We start from the raw sequence: 19,378 nt of genomic DNA on the forward strand, positions 1-19,378 counted from the left end.
CGGTTTCCTCCCACCTCCAAAGACATGCATTTGGGGATAGGTTGATTGGCAACACTAAATTGGCCCTAGTGTGTGAATGTGAGTGTGAATGTTGTCTGTCTTTCTGTGTTGGCCCTGTGATGAGGTGGCGACTTGTCCAGGGTGTACACCGCCTTCCGCTCGAATGCAGCTGGGATAGGCTCCGGCACCCGCAGCGACCCCGAGAGGGACAAGTGGCAGAAAATGGATGGATGGATGGGTCCTGTGTTTACTTTGTATTTGATCGAAACCAAAACGTGCATTGTTTTAAGTTTTTTTCAACTTTTTTTTTGTTTGTACATTGCACATAAACAGCCGAACACGCAATACAGTCAACATCTGAAATAATAACACTCAAAATATGTTTTTGAAGCATATTTCGTCGAAGTGTTGCCGAGAGCTCAAACCACTCGTAAACGTTTTTGTGTGTCTGTATGCGGAGTAAAACTATGGAACAAACTGGACTTACAACACAAGCAATGCCAAACTGTTAATCGATTTAAACTATTATACAAACATGGGGTCTGGTTCAAATATAGAGATGAGGGTCTTTAATTTGACCTGCTGTTGTACTCTGTCTCAAAGTGTTAACATGTGCTCAATGTTTCCTTACCATTTTTGCTATGTTGTCTATTACCAACGTTGGCATTTTGTCTATTACCATTGTTGGTATATTCATTATTCCTACGTTGTTGATACAAATTACCTGTGGTAATGCCACTATGATACAACATTTGTATTATAATTAGAGATGTCCGATAATATAATAGACATTTTTGTAAACAAGTTAAAAGGTGTTTAACGATAATACAAGCATGTTTAACACATATAGATTCCTTTCTTTCATGAAGACAAGAATTAGAGATGTCCGATAATATCGGGCTGCCGATATTATCGACCGATAAATGCTTTAAAATGTAATATCGGAAATTATCGGTCCGGAAAAGGGTGGAGTGCCATCTCCGGGTTGGGGAGGAGATCTTGCCCCAAGTGGAGAAGTTCAAGTACCTCGGAGTCTTGTTCACGAGTGAGGGAAGAGTGGATCGTGAGATCGACAGGCGGATCGGTGCGGCGTCTTCAGTAATGCGGACGCTGTATCGATCCGTTGTGGTGAAGAAGGAGCTGAGCCGGAAGGCAAAGCTCTCAATTTACTGGTCGATCTACGTTCCCATCCTCACCTATGGTCATGAGCTTTGGGTTATGACCGAAAGGACAAGATCACGGGTACAAGCGGCCGAAATGAGTTTCCTCCACCGGGTGGCGGGGCTCTCCCTTAGAGATAGGGTGAGAAGCTCTGCCATCCGGGGGGCGCTCAAAGTAAAGCCGCTGCTCCTCCACATCGAGAGGAGCCAGATGAGGTGGTTCGGGCATCTGGTCAGGATGCCACCCGAACGCCTCCCTAGAGAGGTGTTTAGGGCACGTCCGACCGGTAGGAGGCCGCGGGGAAGACCCAGGACACGTTGGGAAGACTATGTCTCCCGGCTGGCCTGGGAACGCCTCGGGGTCCCACAGGAAGAGCTGGACGAAGTGGCTGGGGAGAGGAAGTCTGGGCTTCCCTGCTTAGGCTGCTGCCCCCGCGACCCGACCTCGGATAAGCGGAAGAAGATGGATGGATGGATGGATGGAAATTATCGGTATCGTTTTTTTATTATCAGTATCATTTTTTTGTTTTTTTTGTTTTTTTGTTGTTGTTTTTTTTATTAAATCAACATAAAAAACACAAGATACACTTACAATTAGTGCACCAACCCCAAAAAAACTCCCTCCCCCATACTCATTCACACAAAAGGGTTGTTTCTTTCTGTTATTAATATTCTGGTTCCTACATTATATATCAATATATATCAATACAGTCTGCAAGGGATACAGTCCGTAAGCACACATGATTGTGCGTGCTGCTGGTCCACTAATAGTACTAACAGTTAACAGTTAATTTGACTAATTTTCATTAATTACTAATTTCTATGTAACTGTTTTTATATTGTTTTACTTTCTTTTTTATTCAAGAAAATGTTTTTAATTTATTTATCTTATTTTATTTTATTAATTTTTTTTAGAAAGGACCTTATCTTCACCATACCTGGTTGTCCAAATTAGGCATAATAACGTGTTAATTCCATGACTGTATGTATCGGTATCGGTAATTAAAGAGTTGGACAATATCGGAATATCGGATATCGGCAAAAAAACATTATCGGACATCCCTAATTATAATCCTTGAACAAAGTAACAGTGAAACTCATGTGAATAATCACTGAATGGAGAACTGGGAGTGGGATTAAATAAATGATCTTCTTCCCACTCCCTTTCAGACAAAGCTGGACAATCATGCATTACATACTATTCATACCTTTTGCACTATATTATCCATCCATCCATCCATCTTCTTCCGCTTATCCGAGGTCGGGTCGCGGGGGCAGCAGCCTAATCAGGGAAGCCCAGACTTCCCTCTCCCCAGCCACTTCGTCCAGCTCTTCCTGTGGGACCCCGAGGCGTTCCCAGGCCAGCCGGGAGACATAGTCTTCCCAACGTGTCCTGGGTCTTCCCCGTGGCCTCCTACCGGTCGGACATGCCCTAAACACCTCCCTAGGGAGGCGTTCGGGTGGCATCCTGACCAGATGCCCGAACCACCTCATCTGGCTCCTCTCGATGTGGAGGAGCAGCGGCTTTACTTTGAGCTCCCCCCGGATGACAGAGTTTCTCACCCTATCTCTAAGGGAGAGCCCCGCCACCCGGCGGAGGAAACTCATTTCGGCCGCTTGTACCCGTGGTCTTGTCCTTTCGGTCATAACCCAAAGCTCATGACCATAGGTGAGGATGGGAACGTAGATCAACCGGTAAATCGAGAGCTTTGCCTTCCGGCTCAGCTCCTTCTTCACCACAACGGATCGATACAGCGTCCGCATTACTGAAGACGCCGCACCGATCCGCCTGTCGATCTCACGATCCACTCTTCCCTCACTCGTGAACAAGACTCCGAGGTACTTGAACTCCTCCACTTGGGGCAAGATCTCCTCCCCAACCCGCAGATGACACTCCACCCTTTTCTTACCCTTTTATGCTCATGTTGGCACTATATTAATTTATATTATTATGTTGTCAACTTTGTACTTTTTTCTAAATTATTATTATATTATTTTATGTCACTGCCTGAGATAAATAAATGAACAAATAAAAAATGAAGTTTGGATGAGCTAAGTTTATTTTTATTTTTATTGAACAACAAACATACATTTGTAGTTCACACAAAAGTCAAGGCACGTTCAACATCAAGAAAATAAAAACAAAAGCAAATACAGATAAAGTAATAATACTAAAAAAATATGAAAAACAAACAAACAAAAAAACCGAAAAGGGCTACCTAAGTGACTTTAAACGTTTTAACAAGGATATCAATTTAAGGGCTTTTGTACTTTTAATCATTCTCCAAGAGTTGATGGGTAATGGGTTACAACCCATTAAGCCAATTTGAAAATGTAGGCCTTACTTTCATAAATCGACATTTATGTAGAATTTTTTTGTTTCTGGAGCATAATAATGTTGACAAACATTTCTATGTTACAGTCGTTTACCCACAACGTGCAGTATTTCCCATCACTCTGCTAATGAACCCGCCCACCACACCGTACCCTCGCGCTGATTGGCCACACCAGCCATCAGTCACTTCTTCCCGCTTTTCCACCCCCCTCTTTCGTGTAGCAAGTTCGGTTGCGCTGTCGGCTAGGGGACCGTGGACAGCTCCTATCTGAGCGGCAGAGCAACGCAGGAGGAGGAGAGGGCTGGACATGGACATGGGGGAGCCGCCGCACAGGCCCGTCTGAGCAAAGATACCAAAAAAAACACTTTTTATGTGCACCTTCCACGGAAGAGACACAAAGAGACCGACGCGGAGAGGCCTTGGGAGGTCCGGGGAACAACCGAGAAAGTGAGAGGAAAGAGGGGGGGGGGGGACACGGCTACTGACTACTGACCCATCCCGGCGCATCGGGGGCGAGAAGCGGTCCGAGGACGGGGGAGGAGAAGACGGAGAAACATTTCCGCTCGACCCGATGGACTGAGGACAGATGAATGAAGACCGCCTACACTAACGCCTATAGATGCCTGGCCAAGGATCTGGACGCTTACGCCATGAACACGGACATGACGATGGACGGCATTGGCAACCTGCATGGCGGGGTGGCGGTGGCCCCTGATGTGGAGCTGATGAGCGGCCACAGCCCGCATCACGGCCGCGGGGGAGGCTCCTCCGGCGCGGCGGCGGCGGCCGCCCTCCGGATCCACCAGGACCTGGCCTCCCGCTCCGCCATGGTGTCCGGTATGGCCAGCATACTGGACGGCGGCGGGGAGTACCGCCCGGACCTGTCGCTGCCGCTGCACCACGCCATGAGCGTCCCCTGCGACACGTCCTCGCCCGGGATGGGGATGAGCGGCACCTACACCACCTTGACCCCGCTCCAGCCGCTGCCTCCCATCTCCACCGTGTCGGACAAGTTCCACCACCACCACCACCACCACCAGCGGCTCACCGGGAACGTCAGCGGGAGCTTCACCCTGATGCGGGACGAGCGGGGACTACCGGGCATGAACAACCTCTACAGCCCCTACCACAAGGACCACATGTCCGGGATGGGTCAGAGCCTTTCCCCGGTGCTCGGCAACGGCCTGGGCTCCCTCCATAACACCCAGCAAGGTCTCCACAACTACGGCGCCTGCACCACGCATGGAGGCCACGACAAGATGCTCAACTTCGACCACACCGCCTCCATGCTCGCCAGAGGGGACCACCACCAGCACCGAGGCCTGGGTGGCCCGGGGAGCGGGATGATGCCTCACCTGAACGGGATGCATCACCCGGGACACCCCGTGTCCTCCACGGGCCACCACCCCCACCCTCACCTCCATTCCCCATCCCACGGGCCGGTGTTGGCGTCCACCCGGGAAAGACCGCCCTCCTCCTCCGGGACGCAAGGGGTGAACAGTTCGGGCCAGCTGGAGGAGATCAACACCAAGGAGGTGGCGCAGAGGATCACGGCGGAGCTGAAAAGGTATAGCATCCCTCAGGCCATCTTCGCCCAGAGGGTGCTGTGTCGCTCCCAAGGGACCCTGTCGGACCTGCTGAGGAACCCCAAGCCCTGGAGTAAGCTAAAGTCAGGCCGGGAGACCTTCAGGAGGATGTGGAAATGGCTGCAGGAGCCTGAGTTTCAGAGGATGTCGGCTCTCAGACTGGCAGGTAAGACGTCAAATCCACAGTATACCTTAAAGCTGGTTGTCCCCTATTTTGGGATCCTGATCAATAACTAAAGGCAGGCGAGGTTATGGGGAACGTCCCCACAAACACATTGATCTCCTCAGCGATCGAGCCAAATACCTAAAAGAATTACGCAAACTAGCTGAGATTAGCTCCAGCGACCCCGAGAGGGACAAGCGGTAGGAAATGGATGGATGGATAATATGGGAAAAAGTAAAGTACCGGTAATAGGACTTTTGTGTTGTTAAGAGGAAAAATACACACTAAGTTAAGTGCATCATGACTGATTAAATCATCATTGTGCTGATTACAACTGTTGTTGAGTAGGAGTGATACAGTAGATAACATCTATTTTGTGTGTAAGGCAGGAGGCACTAAAATAAAAAATAAAAAAAGTTAAAAGCTTAAAATTAAGAGAAGCCTTTTCTAGTTAAATTGTGTATTTTAGCTCTCTTTCGCCCATGTTTTAGTTTCAGTTCAGTTCAGTTCAGTTTCAGTTTATTTCGAACATGCATACGATACAATGTAAGGCATCACACAATTCCAGTTCTTTCATTAAAGCACGTCCGAAAAGGAGTAGGAAGAAGCAGAGCTTATTTAATACTACCCCTTTCCATACCATAGCAAAGTTATCCAATTTTATTGATCTCTGTAACATAACAGTGAACAAATAAATAATACACTTTAGTAAGCATACAAATATTAAATACATAAATAATCTTTGTCTCAATAAAGATTATTTATGTATTTCTTTTTTAAGTTGAATTGTATTCATGCAAATTTACATGACGTAACCCCCGAGCGACAAACGGCCCCCCCTTCCCCCCGCCCCGCATTTTGGACACCACTTGTGTAAGGTGAGTAGATTAACATTGACAGATCCAGAAGAAAGCTCGAGGGGATCAGGAGATTGAAAGGTTGTCACTTCAGTGGGTCTGGGGCCCCCTCTAGTGAGGAGCCTGGTTTGTGTCCCGACAACAACAAAAAAAACAACCCTCTATTGTCTGCAGGGGACAGAAGTAGCAGTGAGGACCGTACAAAAGAATCAGTTTTGATGATAGTGGAGATGTACTGTAAATTGCTCTGAAAAAGTTGAGTGATCCAACTGAGGCTTTTCTATAAAAGCAGTGTTTTACTGTTACATTTTAATACACTATTGCAGGATTTTTCCAAATGATCATTTGTCTAAAAAAAAATAAAAAATCTAATTTTCGTGATAGTTCAGTCCTTGTTAGAAAAGCTGAGCTGCAAGTGTGGTATTGGTTTTATCCCACTCTTGTGCAGTGTATTGTGAAAAAGTGATTTATTGTCATTTATTTCAAAAATCAATATGTTGGAATCCCAAAACAATAGCGACAAAAATTAAGCAAACGGATCAAAATAAAATCAAACAGTGAGGGGAATGTTTAAAACAAACCTATTATGGCTTATACATGAAGTACTCTCAGTCATGAAGCGCAAATAAAATACAAATTAAATATCTAGTATAATTACAAGATACTGTAAAAAGTATGTACTATTAGCTTGAAAACATTAAAATGATTATAAGTTGTCTTTTTTTTTTTTTTAAATCAATTGAATTGTTTGAAATGCTAATTTGGGTTTGGGTAAAAGGCAATTTACAACACTTTGTCTGTAGCAACTATAAATATATATATATATTTTAAAATAATGTGTTATTATGCGCCCTGCGATGAGGTGGCGACTTGTCCAGGGTGTACCCCGCCTTCCGCCCGATTGTAGCTGAGATAGGCTCCAGCGCCCCCCGCGACCCCAAAGGGAATAAGCGGTAGAAAATGGATGGATGGATGGTGTTATTATGCTGAAAACATCAAATTGATTATAAGCTGTCATATTTTGACATTTAGAAACAACTGAATTGTTTAAAATGTTCATTTGGATTTGGGTAAAAAGGCAATGTACAACACTTTGTCAGTAGCAAATATTAAATTATATACATTTTTAAATAAATGTATGCTGTGTTATTATACTATAAAGTTAAAAACATTTTTGTTCAGACTGTGGTCCACAAATACAATTAAGAGTAAAACAAGTGCTAAAATAATTTTTTTTTTTTTTAAATGGAATGATTATATGGAATTATTTTGTAAAAACTATTACATTTATACAACATTTAAGTAAATGAAAAAAAGGGTTTAAGATGTTCATAATAAATATTGTTCACAACGTACACAGAACAAGAATTATGATGAACATCTTGAACCCTTTTTTTCCTTCTTCTTTTTCATTGAGCCAAAGATTATTTATGTATTTAATATTTGTATGCTTACTATGGTATATTATTTATTTATTATTTACTTGTTCACTGTTCTGTTACAGAGGTCAAGGAAATTGGATAACTTTGCTATGGTATGAAAAGGGGTAGGATTAAATAAGCTCTGCTTCTTCCTACTCCTTTTCGGACGTGATGTCATGAAACAACCGGAATTGTGCGATGCGTTACGTTGTATCGGGTGCATGTTCCAAATAAACTGAACTGAACTGAACTGAAACTAAAACATAGGTGAAAGAGAGCTAAAATACACAATTTAACTAGAAAAGGCTTGTCTTAATTTTAAGCTTTTTACTTGTTTTATTTTTTATTTTAGTGCCTCCTGCCTTACACACAAAATAGATGTTATTTACTATATCACTCCTACTGGAATTGTGTGATGCATTAGGTTGTATTGTGCGCATGTTTGAAATAAACTGAACTGAACTGAAGTATTTTCTACAATGAATAATTAGTTTAAGGCGGATATGTAACTTAATATGCTCAAATTGCCGATAATATTGTCCCCTTTAAATGTGTTCAAACATTCCAAATTCAGTTTGAATAAATTATTGTTTTAAATATTCTTTGAAACAAATATTCATTCCTCACCAAAGTGATCTGTGTTTCGGTCAATCAAAATGATCTAAACTGTATCATCTGTTTTTATTCAGCCCTCATTAGAATACAGGATTTTAGTGGAAATATAAAAAAACATGCAATATGTAAACTCAATAATGTATTTCATATTATCTGAATTATACTGTTGATATCAAGGCTGTGTTTTGATATGGCATTTCCAACGTTTTATTTTAAGATTTTTGACTGTTAAGCGTTGATCAATGCAAGTATTTTTTGTCAATGTGTCCAAAACGGAGACAAGAGTGCAGATACATATTTGCTCCGATTGACGAAAGCTTTACATTACCAACAGTTTGTGCTGGAGCTCTGGCTGATGAGATTATCCCTGCACTATTACGCCGTTCTTTTGATTCCTTGATTCCCGTCTATTGACCCTGTGACAGGGCTTGTTTGATTCGGAGAGCTGTTGTTTGATTATAGATTAACAGGAAATGCCTTGAGTGATGGAGGAGGGGGTGAGCGGGCGAGGCGCTTCCACGGTATGTGTGTTGTAAAATGGCAGCATGCAGACACACTAAGCAGCATCCTCCACTCATGCTGTCTGCTGGAGATGTGATGTGCCTCTTCCGCTCACCCCAGCTGACTTGAGCACCGTGCAACACCCTCTTCTTCCTCTTACATCAGTAACTGACAGTAAATTGAGTGTATTTGTCTCCATATTGCACATCCATTTTCCAGTGTTATCGATGGTTTCGTCACAATTACACGCAGTAAATTGTAACGAGCTGATATTTTTCATAGACAGTGCATGGAACAAATCTTCCCGACATACATACGTTTATTTTGGCGTCAATTTACATGCTGAAATGGTATATACCAGGCCTGGGCAATTATTTTGACTCGGGGGCCAAATTTAGAGAAAAAAATGTGTCTGGGGTCCGGTATATTTTGGAAAACTAATACAAAACCTCACAATAAAGTCTGATTGAATGCTAAAAATGTTATGACAGACCGCCTTAAAAACGGAATGGAATTTTATTTTTTTCTATGAACGATAAAACCCTGAATATTGAGAACATATGAACGTCACACCCCCTCTCAATCGACATATTTTACAATCAAGCCAAATGCAACAAAAATGCAACAAACACAGCGAAATATGAACATGAAGGGTAAAAAAACAAAAAACATCTACAATCTGATATATTTGATATATCACCAGAGGTGGGTAGAGTAGCCAGAAATTGTACTCAAGTAAGAGTACTGTTACTTTAGAGATTTATTACTCAAGTAAAAGTAAGGAGTAGTCACCCAAATATTTACTTGAGTAAAAGTAAAAAGTATGTTGTGAAAAAACTACTCAAGTACTGAGTAACTGATGAGTAACATACACACACACACATATATATATATATAAGAGATAGAAAATGGATGGATGGATGGAGATTGAACTTGTTATTTAGTCAGGTTTGGGACAGGTGTGCTGCTGGTGTAGCCACAGTGTGCACGTCTGATGTTGCTCACATGGGCTCCACTGAATGCTCAGGGAGTTTTTGCGTTTGCTCACATACATGAAAAATTAGAGGGAACATTGCTCAGGAGTGACTTATGTGTGAAATTATTAACACATTACCGTAAAATATCAAATAATATTATTTAGCTCATTCACGTAAGAGACTAGACGTATAAGATTTCATGGGATTTAGCGATTAGGAGTGACAGATTGTTTGGTAAACGTATAGCATGTTCTATATGTTATAGTTATTTGAATGACTCTTACCATAATATGTTACGTTAACATACCAGGCACCTTCTCAGTTGGTTATTTATGCGTCATATAACGTACACTTATTCAGCCTTTTGTTGATTATTCTTTATTTATTTCAAATTGCCTTTCAAATGTATATTCTTGGTGTTGGGTTTTATCAAATAAATTTCCCCCAAAAATGCGACTTATACTCCAGTGCGACTTATATATGTTTTTTTCCTTCTTTATTATGCATTTTCGGCCGCAGCGACTTATACTCCGAAAAATACGGTACACACTTTTCCAAACACGACATTCAATTTTCCTAATTCCTAGATTATTTGCAAAATGACACACTTCGGTCCAAAACATATGCACATTCATCAAAATAAAGCAAGTGTTTGTCGTCTCACTCCCACAGACTTCAAATGATAAGACACTATTGCAGTGAGTTACCCAGAACAGTGATAAATACAAAATACATTAGTAAAAAAAACAACTATTTTACTATAAGAAATCACTTTTGGGGCATTTTGCCCGACATGTTTTAGCATATGTGACGAATGATTACTGTAACTTGACAAAATATATTGGCAAATCCATAGGAACCGTCATTGTTTACTTTGAAGTGGGCCTATACGTAAGGACCTAACGAGAAAGTAAAAATATCCTGTAATCTTTTCAAGAACTGCAAACTGCAGATATTTATTTTTACCACAGTCAGGTAAAGTAACATACAGTTTTTTCCATTTGCTTACACACAATTTTACGAATTGTGTGTCTTTTTTCAAAAGGGATTTCCACACTTTTCCAAACACAACATTCAATTTTCTTAATTCCTAGATTATTTGCAAAATGACACATATCGGTCAAAACCTATGCCCATTCATCAAAATAAAGAAAGCATTTGTAAAAATGCAGTTTTATTGTCATCACACTCACACAGACTTTTCATTTTATTTATTTTTTTCATTTATTTATTTATTTCAGGCTATGACATAAAAAAGTACAAAGTTGACAACACATAATAATATAAATTAATATAGTGCAAAAGATAATGTGTAGTATGTAATGCATGATTGTCCAGTTTTGCCTGAAAGGGAGTGGGAAGAAGATAACTTATTTAATGATTTTTACTTCATGACTTTAAATTAATGTTTACTGTAACTTGACAAAATATATTGGCAAATCCACAGCAATCGTCATTGTTTACTTTGAAGTGGGCCTATACGTAAGGACCTAAAGAGAAAGTAAAAATATCCTGTAATCTTTTCAAGAACTGCTCAACAATGATGCTGCAAACCATACTTGCCAACCCTCCCAAATTTTCCGGTAGACTCCCGAAATTCAGCGCCTCTCCCGAAAACCTCCCGGGACAAATATTCTCCCGAAAATCTCCCGATTTTCAGCCGGAGCTGGAGGCCACGCCCCCTCCAGCTCCATGCGGACTTGAGTGATGACAGCCTTTTTTCACTACGGGAGGACAACAGGGTGACAAGAAATAAATCATCTAGACTAGAGATGAATTGTATTATTATGTTTATCTTACCTACAAATAAATATATTTATTAATTTAAAAAAAAAAAACTAAATACATTTTTACTATATTTTGCTAAAAACATCAAAATTAATTGTATTTTTATTTGTATTTTTTCTGACTCCTTATTACATCCAGGCATTAGAATTATACATTAAAATAAACATATTTGAAATAATTAATTTTAAATTATCATAATAATTCATTTAAAATGACCATATTTAATTATTAAAATAATTGCTTGTTTATCAACAACTTTAGCATTTTATTAATTACATTTTGAAGCTCTCAGAAGCCAAGTTATGTTATATTCCTTAATATTTATTTATGCAAGTTTGAAGTATCAATTATCTAAACACAGTTTTGTTTGCATATTTTCAGGATGTATATATATATATATATATATGTATATATATATATATATATATATATATATATATATGTATATGTGTATGAAATACTTGACTTGGTGAATTCTAGCTGTCAATATACTCCTCCCCTCTTAACCACGCCCTGCCCCACCCCCGACCACGCACCCACCCCCCACCTCCTGAAATCGGAGGTCTCAAGGTTGGCAAGTATGCTGCAAACTGAACATATTTATTTATACCCCAGTCAGGTAAAGTAACATATCACAGTCGTCAACAATCTGAGGCAAATACAGTTTTTTCCATTTGCTTACACACAATTTTACCAACTGTGTGGCAAATCCATAGCAATCGTCTTTGTTTACTTCGACTATACGTAAGGACCTAAAGAGAAAGTAAAAATATCCTGTAATCTTTGCAAGAACTGCTCAACAATGATGCTGCAAACTGCAAATATTTATTTTTACCGCAGTCCGGTAAATTGAATTGAGGGGATTATCATGATGCGTTCAAGGGCCATAAGACTCTTGAACGCAGCATAATAATCCCCTCAATTCCCCATAAAATTGGATTAACTCGCTGGAATATAAAGACAATATAACATGCATCCATAAACGTGGATGCATATGCAAAAGTGCAATATATTTATCTGTACAGTAATCTATTTATTTATATCTGCACCTTATTGCTCTTTTATCCTACCATGAGTTAATGCAACGAAATTTCGTCTAAAGTAACATATCACTGTAGTCATGCAGTACAAATTAAAATTTGAGACAAATAAAAAGGTTTGAAAAAAAATCTTAAGATAAAGATGTGTGAGTGTGTGTGTGTAAAGTGTGAAAATGTGTGTCTCGCAATCGTTATCTGTGTGCAAGATGGGAAGGTGTGTGTAAAGCATTGTGTGGAATATTTCGCAAAAACTATGAAACAGAGTCTATGCCTAATATTAGGCAAATCTGCACAGTGGTTTTGCTTACTGTGTGTAGACTTTGTTAACTGTGTGAACATTTCAAATTTAGTGTGTAAACGATTGGAAAAAACTGTATAAAACAGGGTTCCCCAACCTTTTTTTCATCAGGGACCCATTTAAAGTATGCATTATTTTTCACGGACCGGCTTTCCATGTGTGTCAGATAAAAACAGCCAAAAAATGAGCATGAAAAATCAACTCACTGTAAGACTGAAGAAGTGGGAGCCCTGGGCGTGTTTCTTTGCGAAGACATGGTCCCTGGCATGTTGATGGCATATACTGTATACCAGTGTTTTGGCCATTGTGTTTCCTAACCATAGGAAAGAGCGCCCCCAAGAATGTAATATACACTATATTGCCAAAAGTATTTGGCCACCCATCCAAATGATCAGAATTATGGTGTGGGGTTGTTTTTCAGGAGCTGGGCTTGGCCCCTTAGTTCTAGTGAAAGGAACTTTGATTGCTCCAGGATACTAAAACATTTTGGACAATTCCTTGCTCCCAACCTTGTGGGAACAGTTTGGAGTCTGGTGTGGATGAATTTGACTGGCCTGCACAGAGTCCTGACCTAAACCTGATAGAACACCTTTGGGATGAATTAGAACGGAGACTGAGAGCCAGACCTTCTCGACCAACATCAGTGTGTGACCTCGCCAATGCGCTTTTGGAAGAATGGTGGAGAATTCCTATAAACACACTCCGCGACCTTGTGGACAGCCTTCCAAGAAGGGTTGAAGCTGTAATAGCTGCAAAATGTGGACCGATTTCATGGTGAACCCTATGGGTTAGGAATGGGATGGCACTTCAAGTTCATATGTGAGTCAAGGCAGGTGGCCAAATACGTTTGGTAATATAGTGAATGTGTTTTTTTCAGCTGTGGTCCGTATAGGCAGCAGCGGTACTCAGTAAAAATACACTTTTCTACCAATATAAAACAAAGTTTAGTTTAGTTCAAAAACATATTTATTATTAATTTATTTTATTTTAGTGTAAATGTATTGTTTATTTAATTAGTACTTCTTTTTCAAATAGGCCTGACCTAAGCCTAAGGTTTATTTATTCAATTAATAATAATCTTTATCTGACACATGCTTTTATATAATTTGACAAGGTAGTAAAACTGTAAGTAGGTTAAATATAAGTATTGAATATGATCAAAATCAAGAGTGAGCTTACTAATTCAGGGTTAATATTCCTCTGTAGTGGAAAAGTTGGGTTAAGAACTCCTGCTATATACAATGACAATTAGCCTTTGGCTACAATCCGGTACATTACCACCAGACCTTCGTAACTTAGACTCAATATCCCTCTTCAAATCAAGACTCAAAACACACCTGTTCCGGACGGCTTATTCATTGTAAATCTTATCGATCTTTGTTGTTGTTGTTTTTATCCAATTGATTTTATTGTTTTGATTTCGTACGGTGTCCTTGAGTGCCCAGAAAGGCTCCTTATAAGTAAAATGTATTATTATTATTAACATTGTATATGTCCATTAATGTGCATTGTCCCATGTGCTATAACAAAGGAGTTGTAATATACATCTATTAACAAGCTTATTGTTTCTGTGCGGCCTGGTAGCAAATGCGTCACGGACCGGTACCGGTCCCCCGACCGGTGGTTGGGGACCACTGTTATAAAAAGACCAAATTCACAGGCCATTTTAGCTTAACGTGTACCAAACATGAAACATGCTGGGCGATTTAACTGTTATTTGTTCCTGGTTGATGGAGTTTCTAGTTCTGTTTTTTTTTACCGAGAACTATCATTCGTGCAGAGAGTCAATATTGTCGAAGGAGATGATCAGTTGCTGTTGTTGGGACAGTGGCCATACAGGGATTACTGTAGCGCTATGTTTCTCTTTGCCAATATGATTTTTCGAATGACAGGAAGCAGCAAATCCTTGATCAACAATGCTATAGCCAGTTCAAAGAGCTGAGGTCACAGGTCAGAGCTGCAACACAGTTTGATACGATGTGGCAAATGTAGACGCTGCAGGGGAAAGATACTTGCATCCACCGGAAGGGTTTGGAGTCAGCACTATTTTCTGCCAAATTTCTCCAAGGAATATTGTGCAAGTGAACATATTTGACTGAAAAAGAGACATGCTCTTGTAAGCGCTCTTTGAACTAATTTTATACTGACTTATAGTGACAACTGTCAATGTCTCAGAAAATTTAGGGATCAGATTTCATTTTGTTGGATCATTGTGTGAATGCTCCAAAGCATTCACACATTTGGTTTTCTACACCAAAATGTGTCTATTTATTAAACTTCTTCAACTTCTTCGTCTTCTCCAGATTTTGGCGCGCTCTACCTTACACATTTTTTAACTGATTCAAACCATTCCAACTTTAAACTGTTCAGCCTATTCGGGAATCACTGGCTTTTCCTTGAAAAATTCCAAAAATTCCTAGATTTCTAGGTTTTCAGGGACATTTTTCCCATTCAAAATGAATTGGCCATTTTTCAAACTTCCACCGTTTCCACATTTTTCAACCGATTCAAACCATTCTACCTTCAACACATTCCACCATCTTGGAAATTCAAACTAAGTTAAAAAAAATATTCCAGGTTTTGCCAGAATTCCTGGTTTTCCAAAGCCCTATTTCCACCCTTTTTTCTGGCGACTACTCCTTCTACATTTTTCAACGCATTTCAACCGTTCTACCGTCAAAACATTCCACTTAATCAGGACAAAAAACAAAGTTGTTTTTGAACTAGAAAAAATGCCCGGTTTTCCCGTAATTCCAGGAACTCCGTAATACCATTTCTCAATTCAACGTATTACTACATGTTCCTGGAATTGCTACTTCCACATTTCTCGACCGATTTGAAAAAATTCCAACACCAACTATTTCAACTTGTTTAGACCATTCAAGTTTATTACCATTGTTTTTTTAAATCCTGCTTTTCTCGAAATTCCCATTGAAATCAATGGGACATTCTTCAAAGTTCCATAACTCCCACATTTTGTATCTAAAATTCAACCTGTTCCAACTTCAAAATATTCAGCCTGTTTGGGAATTGTTTGCTCTACTTCAACAATTCTAAAAAACATTCCAGGATTTCAGTTCAACTTTAGCATTGGAGCATTCACACGCAATTCCTTCAGGAATTGCCTCATCTAGTTTTCATTATCATCCGACAAGCTTGTTTAAGTCCTAGTTCCACACCAGTTATGTGAAGGAAGATCTATAATCAAAGTTTTATACTGCTTTAAAAATCTGACTTTATACTTCCTGGCAATCACAGCAATCAGTCGTGATTTAGTTATACAGATCATAGTCTTAGGTTACCTCCAGCTTTGACGGCAAAGTAAAAAGTCAAACATAAACAATTAGCAGGATTACAAACAACACAAAACTGATTTTCATTTACTTTGTACAGTTGAAGGCCGAGGAAAAAAAAATCTATTCCCTAGATTCCCCTTTGTGAACACTTTCTGGCTACTGAGTGACACTCAAAGGCAGGCCTGGGCAATTATTTTGACTCGGGGGGCCAAATTAATAGAAAAAATGTGTCTGGGGGACGGTATATGTGATTTTTAGGAACACTAATACAAAACCTCACAAAAATGTCTAATTAAAAGCTAAAATGTTATGGAGATTTAAATTTTTTTACTGAATGAGACACCCAGAATGTACATGATAATAAAGAATGTGGGGTTTACAATATTAACTATGAACGATAAAACACTGAATATTGACAACATATGAACGTCACACCCCCTCTCCATCGACATATTTTACAATCAAGCGAAACGCAACAAAAATGCAACAAACACAGCGAAATATGATCGCTAAGGGTAAAAAAAAACACCTAAAATCTGATATATCTGATATATCACTAAGCTTTAGAACTTTGTTGTAAAAATCTCCCTGACACCCGCATTTCTCGGTATTTGCTGGGATTGCTTGTCATAGATGGTTCCTTTAAAACAACTCTTGTCAGGCTCTTTTGGTGTTTTTCCTTTTGAGGTAACTTTAGTATTTTGTCACATTTTACATGTCTTTGTGTTATTCTACTGAAGTCTTCTAGTCATAGACCATTAGACATGTTCACGTCGCTATGTTTCAGCAGACTAGTTTACTGTTGTTTAAAACCGTTGTTTTATTGTAATCCAGAAATAGGAGTTCCTCCTCCCTCTTTTTGGCGCTAATTCCTTGAACATGCAGAAGAACCCATAAACGAAGCTCTAAAAAAAAAAAACACCGGCTTGAATTTGTATTGCTGGTTTGGCGTGTTTAACCCTTGTGTGGTGTTCGGGTCTGTGGGACCCGTTTTCATTTTTTATTAAAAGAAAAATGATACAATTAATTAATTTTTCAAACTGAGACTCACTGACTTTAGCTCATTTTCTGTGAAGAACATATATCAGAATACACACCATACACCCCTACACATTTCTATTACATATAGGTTGTCCGGGTCCACTGGACCTGGGGCTAATAGAAGTGTGGAAATTGATGTTCTGTGTACAACACACACACACACACACACACACACACACACACACACACACACACACACACACACACACACACACACGCACACACACACACACACACGCACACACAGCAGGCCGAGACAGGAGGAGGACAGAGTGTAGGTACACAGAACATCAGAGGGTCAAATGTGCGAGAAAATGAGAGCAGACAGTGTTGACAAATGTTGCAACCTTGTGTGGGAACCGCAGGTGCAGAAACACAAAAGAAGAATCCCTGTGGGATGCAGAAACTGGCAGACAAATTTTCCGTGCAACGTTCATATTGTTGTTACTCAGCCAGCGTTTGTGGGTCTGATGGACCCGTTGCATTTTGTGGCTTTTAATGCCTCACAATCAAACACTTTTATGTTAAAATACTGAACAGATGTTTATTGGGATAAGGTAAAATACTGAACAGATGTTTATTGGGATAAGGTAAACATCTGTTCAGTATTTTAACATAAAAGTGTTTGATTGTGAGGCATTAAAAGCCACAAAATGCAACGGGTCCATCAGACCCACAGACGCTGGCTGAGTAACACCAATATGAACATTATACAAAGGATGCTTAGTCTGTCGCAAAATGATTGTCAGATCTTCACCATATCAAGTCCCACCAGACGTTTTCTTTTTAAGATTTTTTTTTTCCCTCAAAAACGTTCCTTAAGGAAATCCTCGGGGCAGTTCCTTACGGTAGGAAAATGCTCCAAAGGTGCAGCTTTGAAACATCTCCCAAGCTTTATCTCTTTTCGGGGGTGGTGGGGGGCGGGGGGGTATTATGTGATTGTCCGGGGAATTGAACACAAGAGCAGAGGCAGCAGCAGCCCGATGAATTATTGATGGGAATCTCGGCGTGACCCTCCTCGGTCTGCTCACTTCACTTCTTCTTCACCTCACAGCCGGGTTAACCAGGCAAAATGGAGGGAGGGAACAAGATGGGGGGAGGAAGAGTGGAGCCCATTGTTTGGATGGAGGATGCTGCCTGGCTGCCTGTGACTTCAAGTGAATTATGGATGAAAGGAAAACGATCCTCAAATCAGTTTTAGAATATAGGAGAGCTCATATTTCCACTCAAACAATTCCATCAACACAAGGGTCAAACATTTTGTGGGGGTTTTTGCAACAGGATGACGTATGAAACGAGTACGGAATGGCTACGTTACACAAACCATGCACAGGATCTGCAGCATCTACCTCGAGATGTTTTCCATCCAGATGGAATGGAATTTGAACTGTTATGTCACGAGAGACATTGCGATTAGAGAGTCCACTCTGGGTCAAATTGCACTGAACATCCAAATGACTGAACTCTAAATATTTTCCATTTTATGCATCCTTTCTGCAAGTAGACACAGTACATTATTAATGAGCTGAACTCTGGCTTCATGGCACACTGATTACCAGCAGTTACTCTGCGTGTTTTTTGTTGTGTATGTATTTGGTCTTCCAGTTCAAGTGCATCTGTGTTTTTAGCTTTTTTTTCCCCAGTCTTCCATAATACTGGATTTAATTAGGCTGCTGGAAAGAGACTTAACGAATGTTAGTGTGAGACAATGTGACAGAAAGCATTGTAATCTCCTCTTCTTGTTTGCTAAGCGCTTGCACACTGCTAGACTTTAAACCCCTAAACCTGGAAAAAGCACATAGACCTGTGTATGCACATGATGCAGCATGAGGATTGAGGAAGATAAAGAGTCAACTTATTACACATGCAAATGTATCTGCTATCATCATGTAGTGCAGGCCTCGGCAATTATTTTGACTCGGGGGGCCGAATTTAGAGAAAGAAATGTGTCTGGGGGGCCGGTTTATCTAGATATATATATATATATCCCATATATATATATATATATATATATATATACATATATCCCATATATATATATATATATATATATATATATATATATATATATATATATATATATATATATATATATATATATATATATATATATATATATATATATATATATATATATAGGGACGGCGTGGCGAAGTTGGTAGAGTAGCCGTGCCAGCAATCGGAGGGTTGCTGGTTACTGGGGTTCAATCCCCACCTTCTTCTACCATCCTAGTCACGTCCGTTGTGGCCTTGGGCAAGACACTTCACCCCTTGCTCCTGATGGCTGCTGGTTAGCGCC

The 19,378-nt window shown here is 40.0% G+C and overlaps 1 protein-coding gene across 1 annotated transcript in view; it reads left to right on the forward strand.

The window, feature by feature from the left end:
* Positions 1–3,794: 3,794 nt before the first annotated feature.
* Positions 3,795–19,378, forward strand: part of onecut2 (one cut homeobox 2) — an 87,371-nt gene continuing 71,787 nt past the window's right edge. Inside the window, exon 1 of the mRNA XM_061980828.2 lies at positions 3,795–5,248. Coding sequence (XP_061836812.1) covers positions 4,087–5,248 — 1,162 coding nt within the window. The 5' untranslated portion in view covers positions 3,795–4,086. The remainder of the gene's footprint in view (positions 5,249–19,378) is intronic.

Source organism: Nerophis lumbriciformis, linkage group LG20 (assembly GCF_033978685.3).
Source record: "Nerophis lumbriciformis linkage group LG20, RoL_Nlum_v2.1, whole genome shotgun sequence".
NCBI classification, from domain to species: domain Eukaryota; kingdom Metazoa; phylum Chordata; class Actinopteri; order Syngnathiformes; family Syngnathidae; genus Nerophis; species Nerophis lumbriciformis.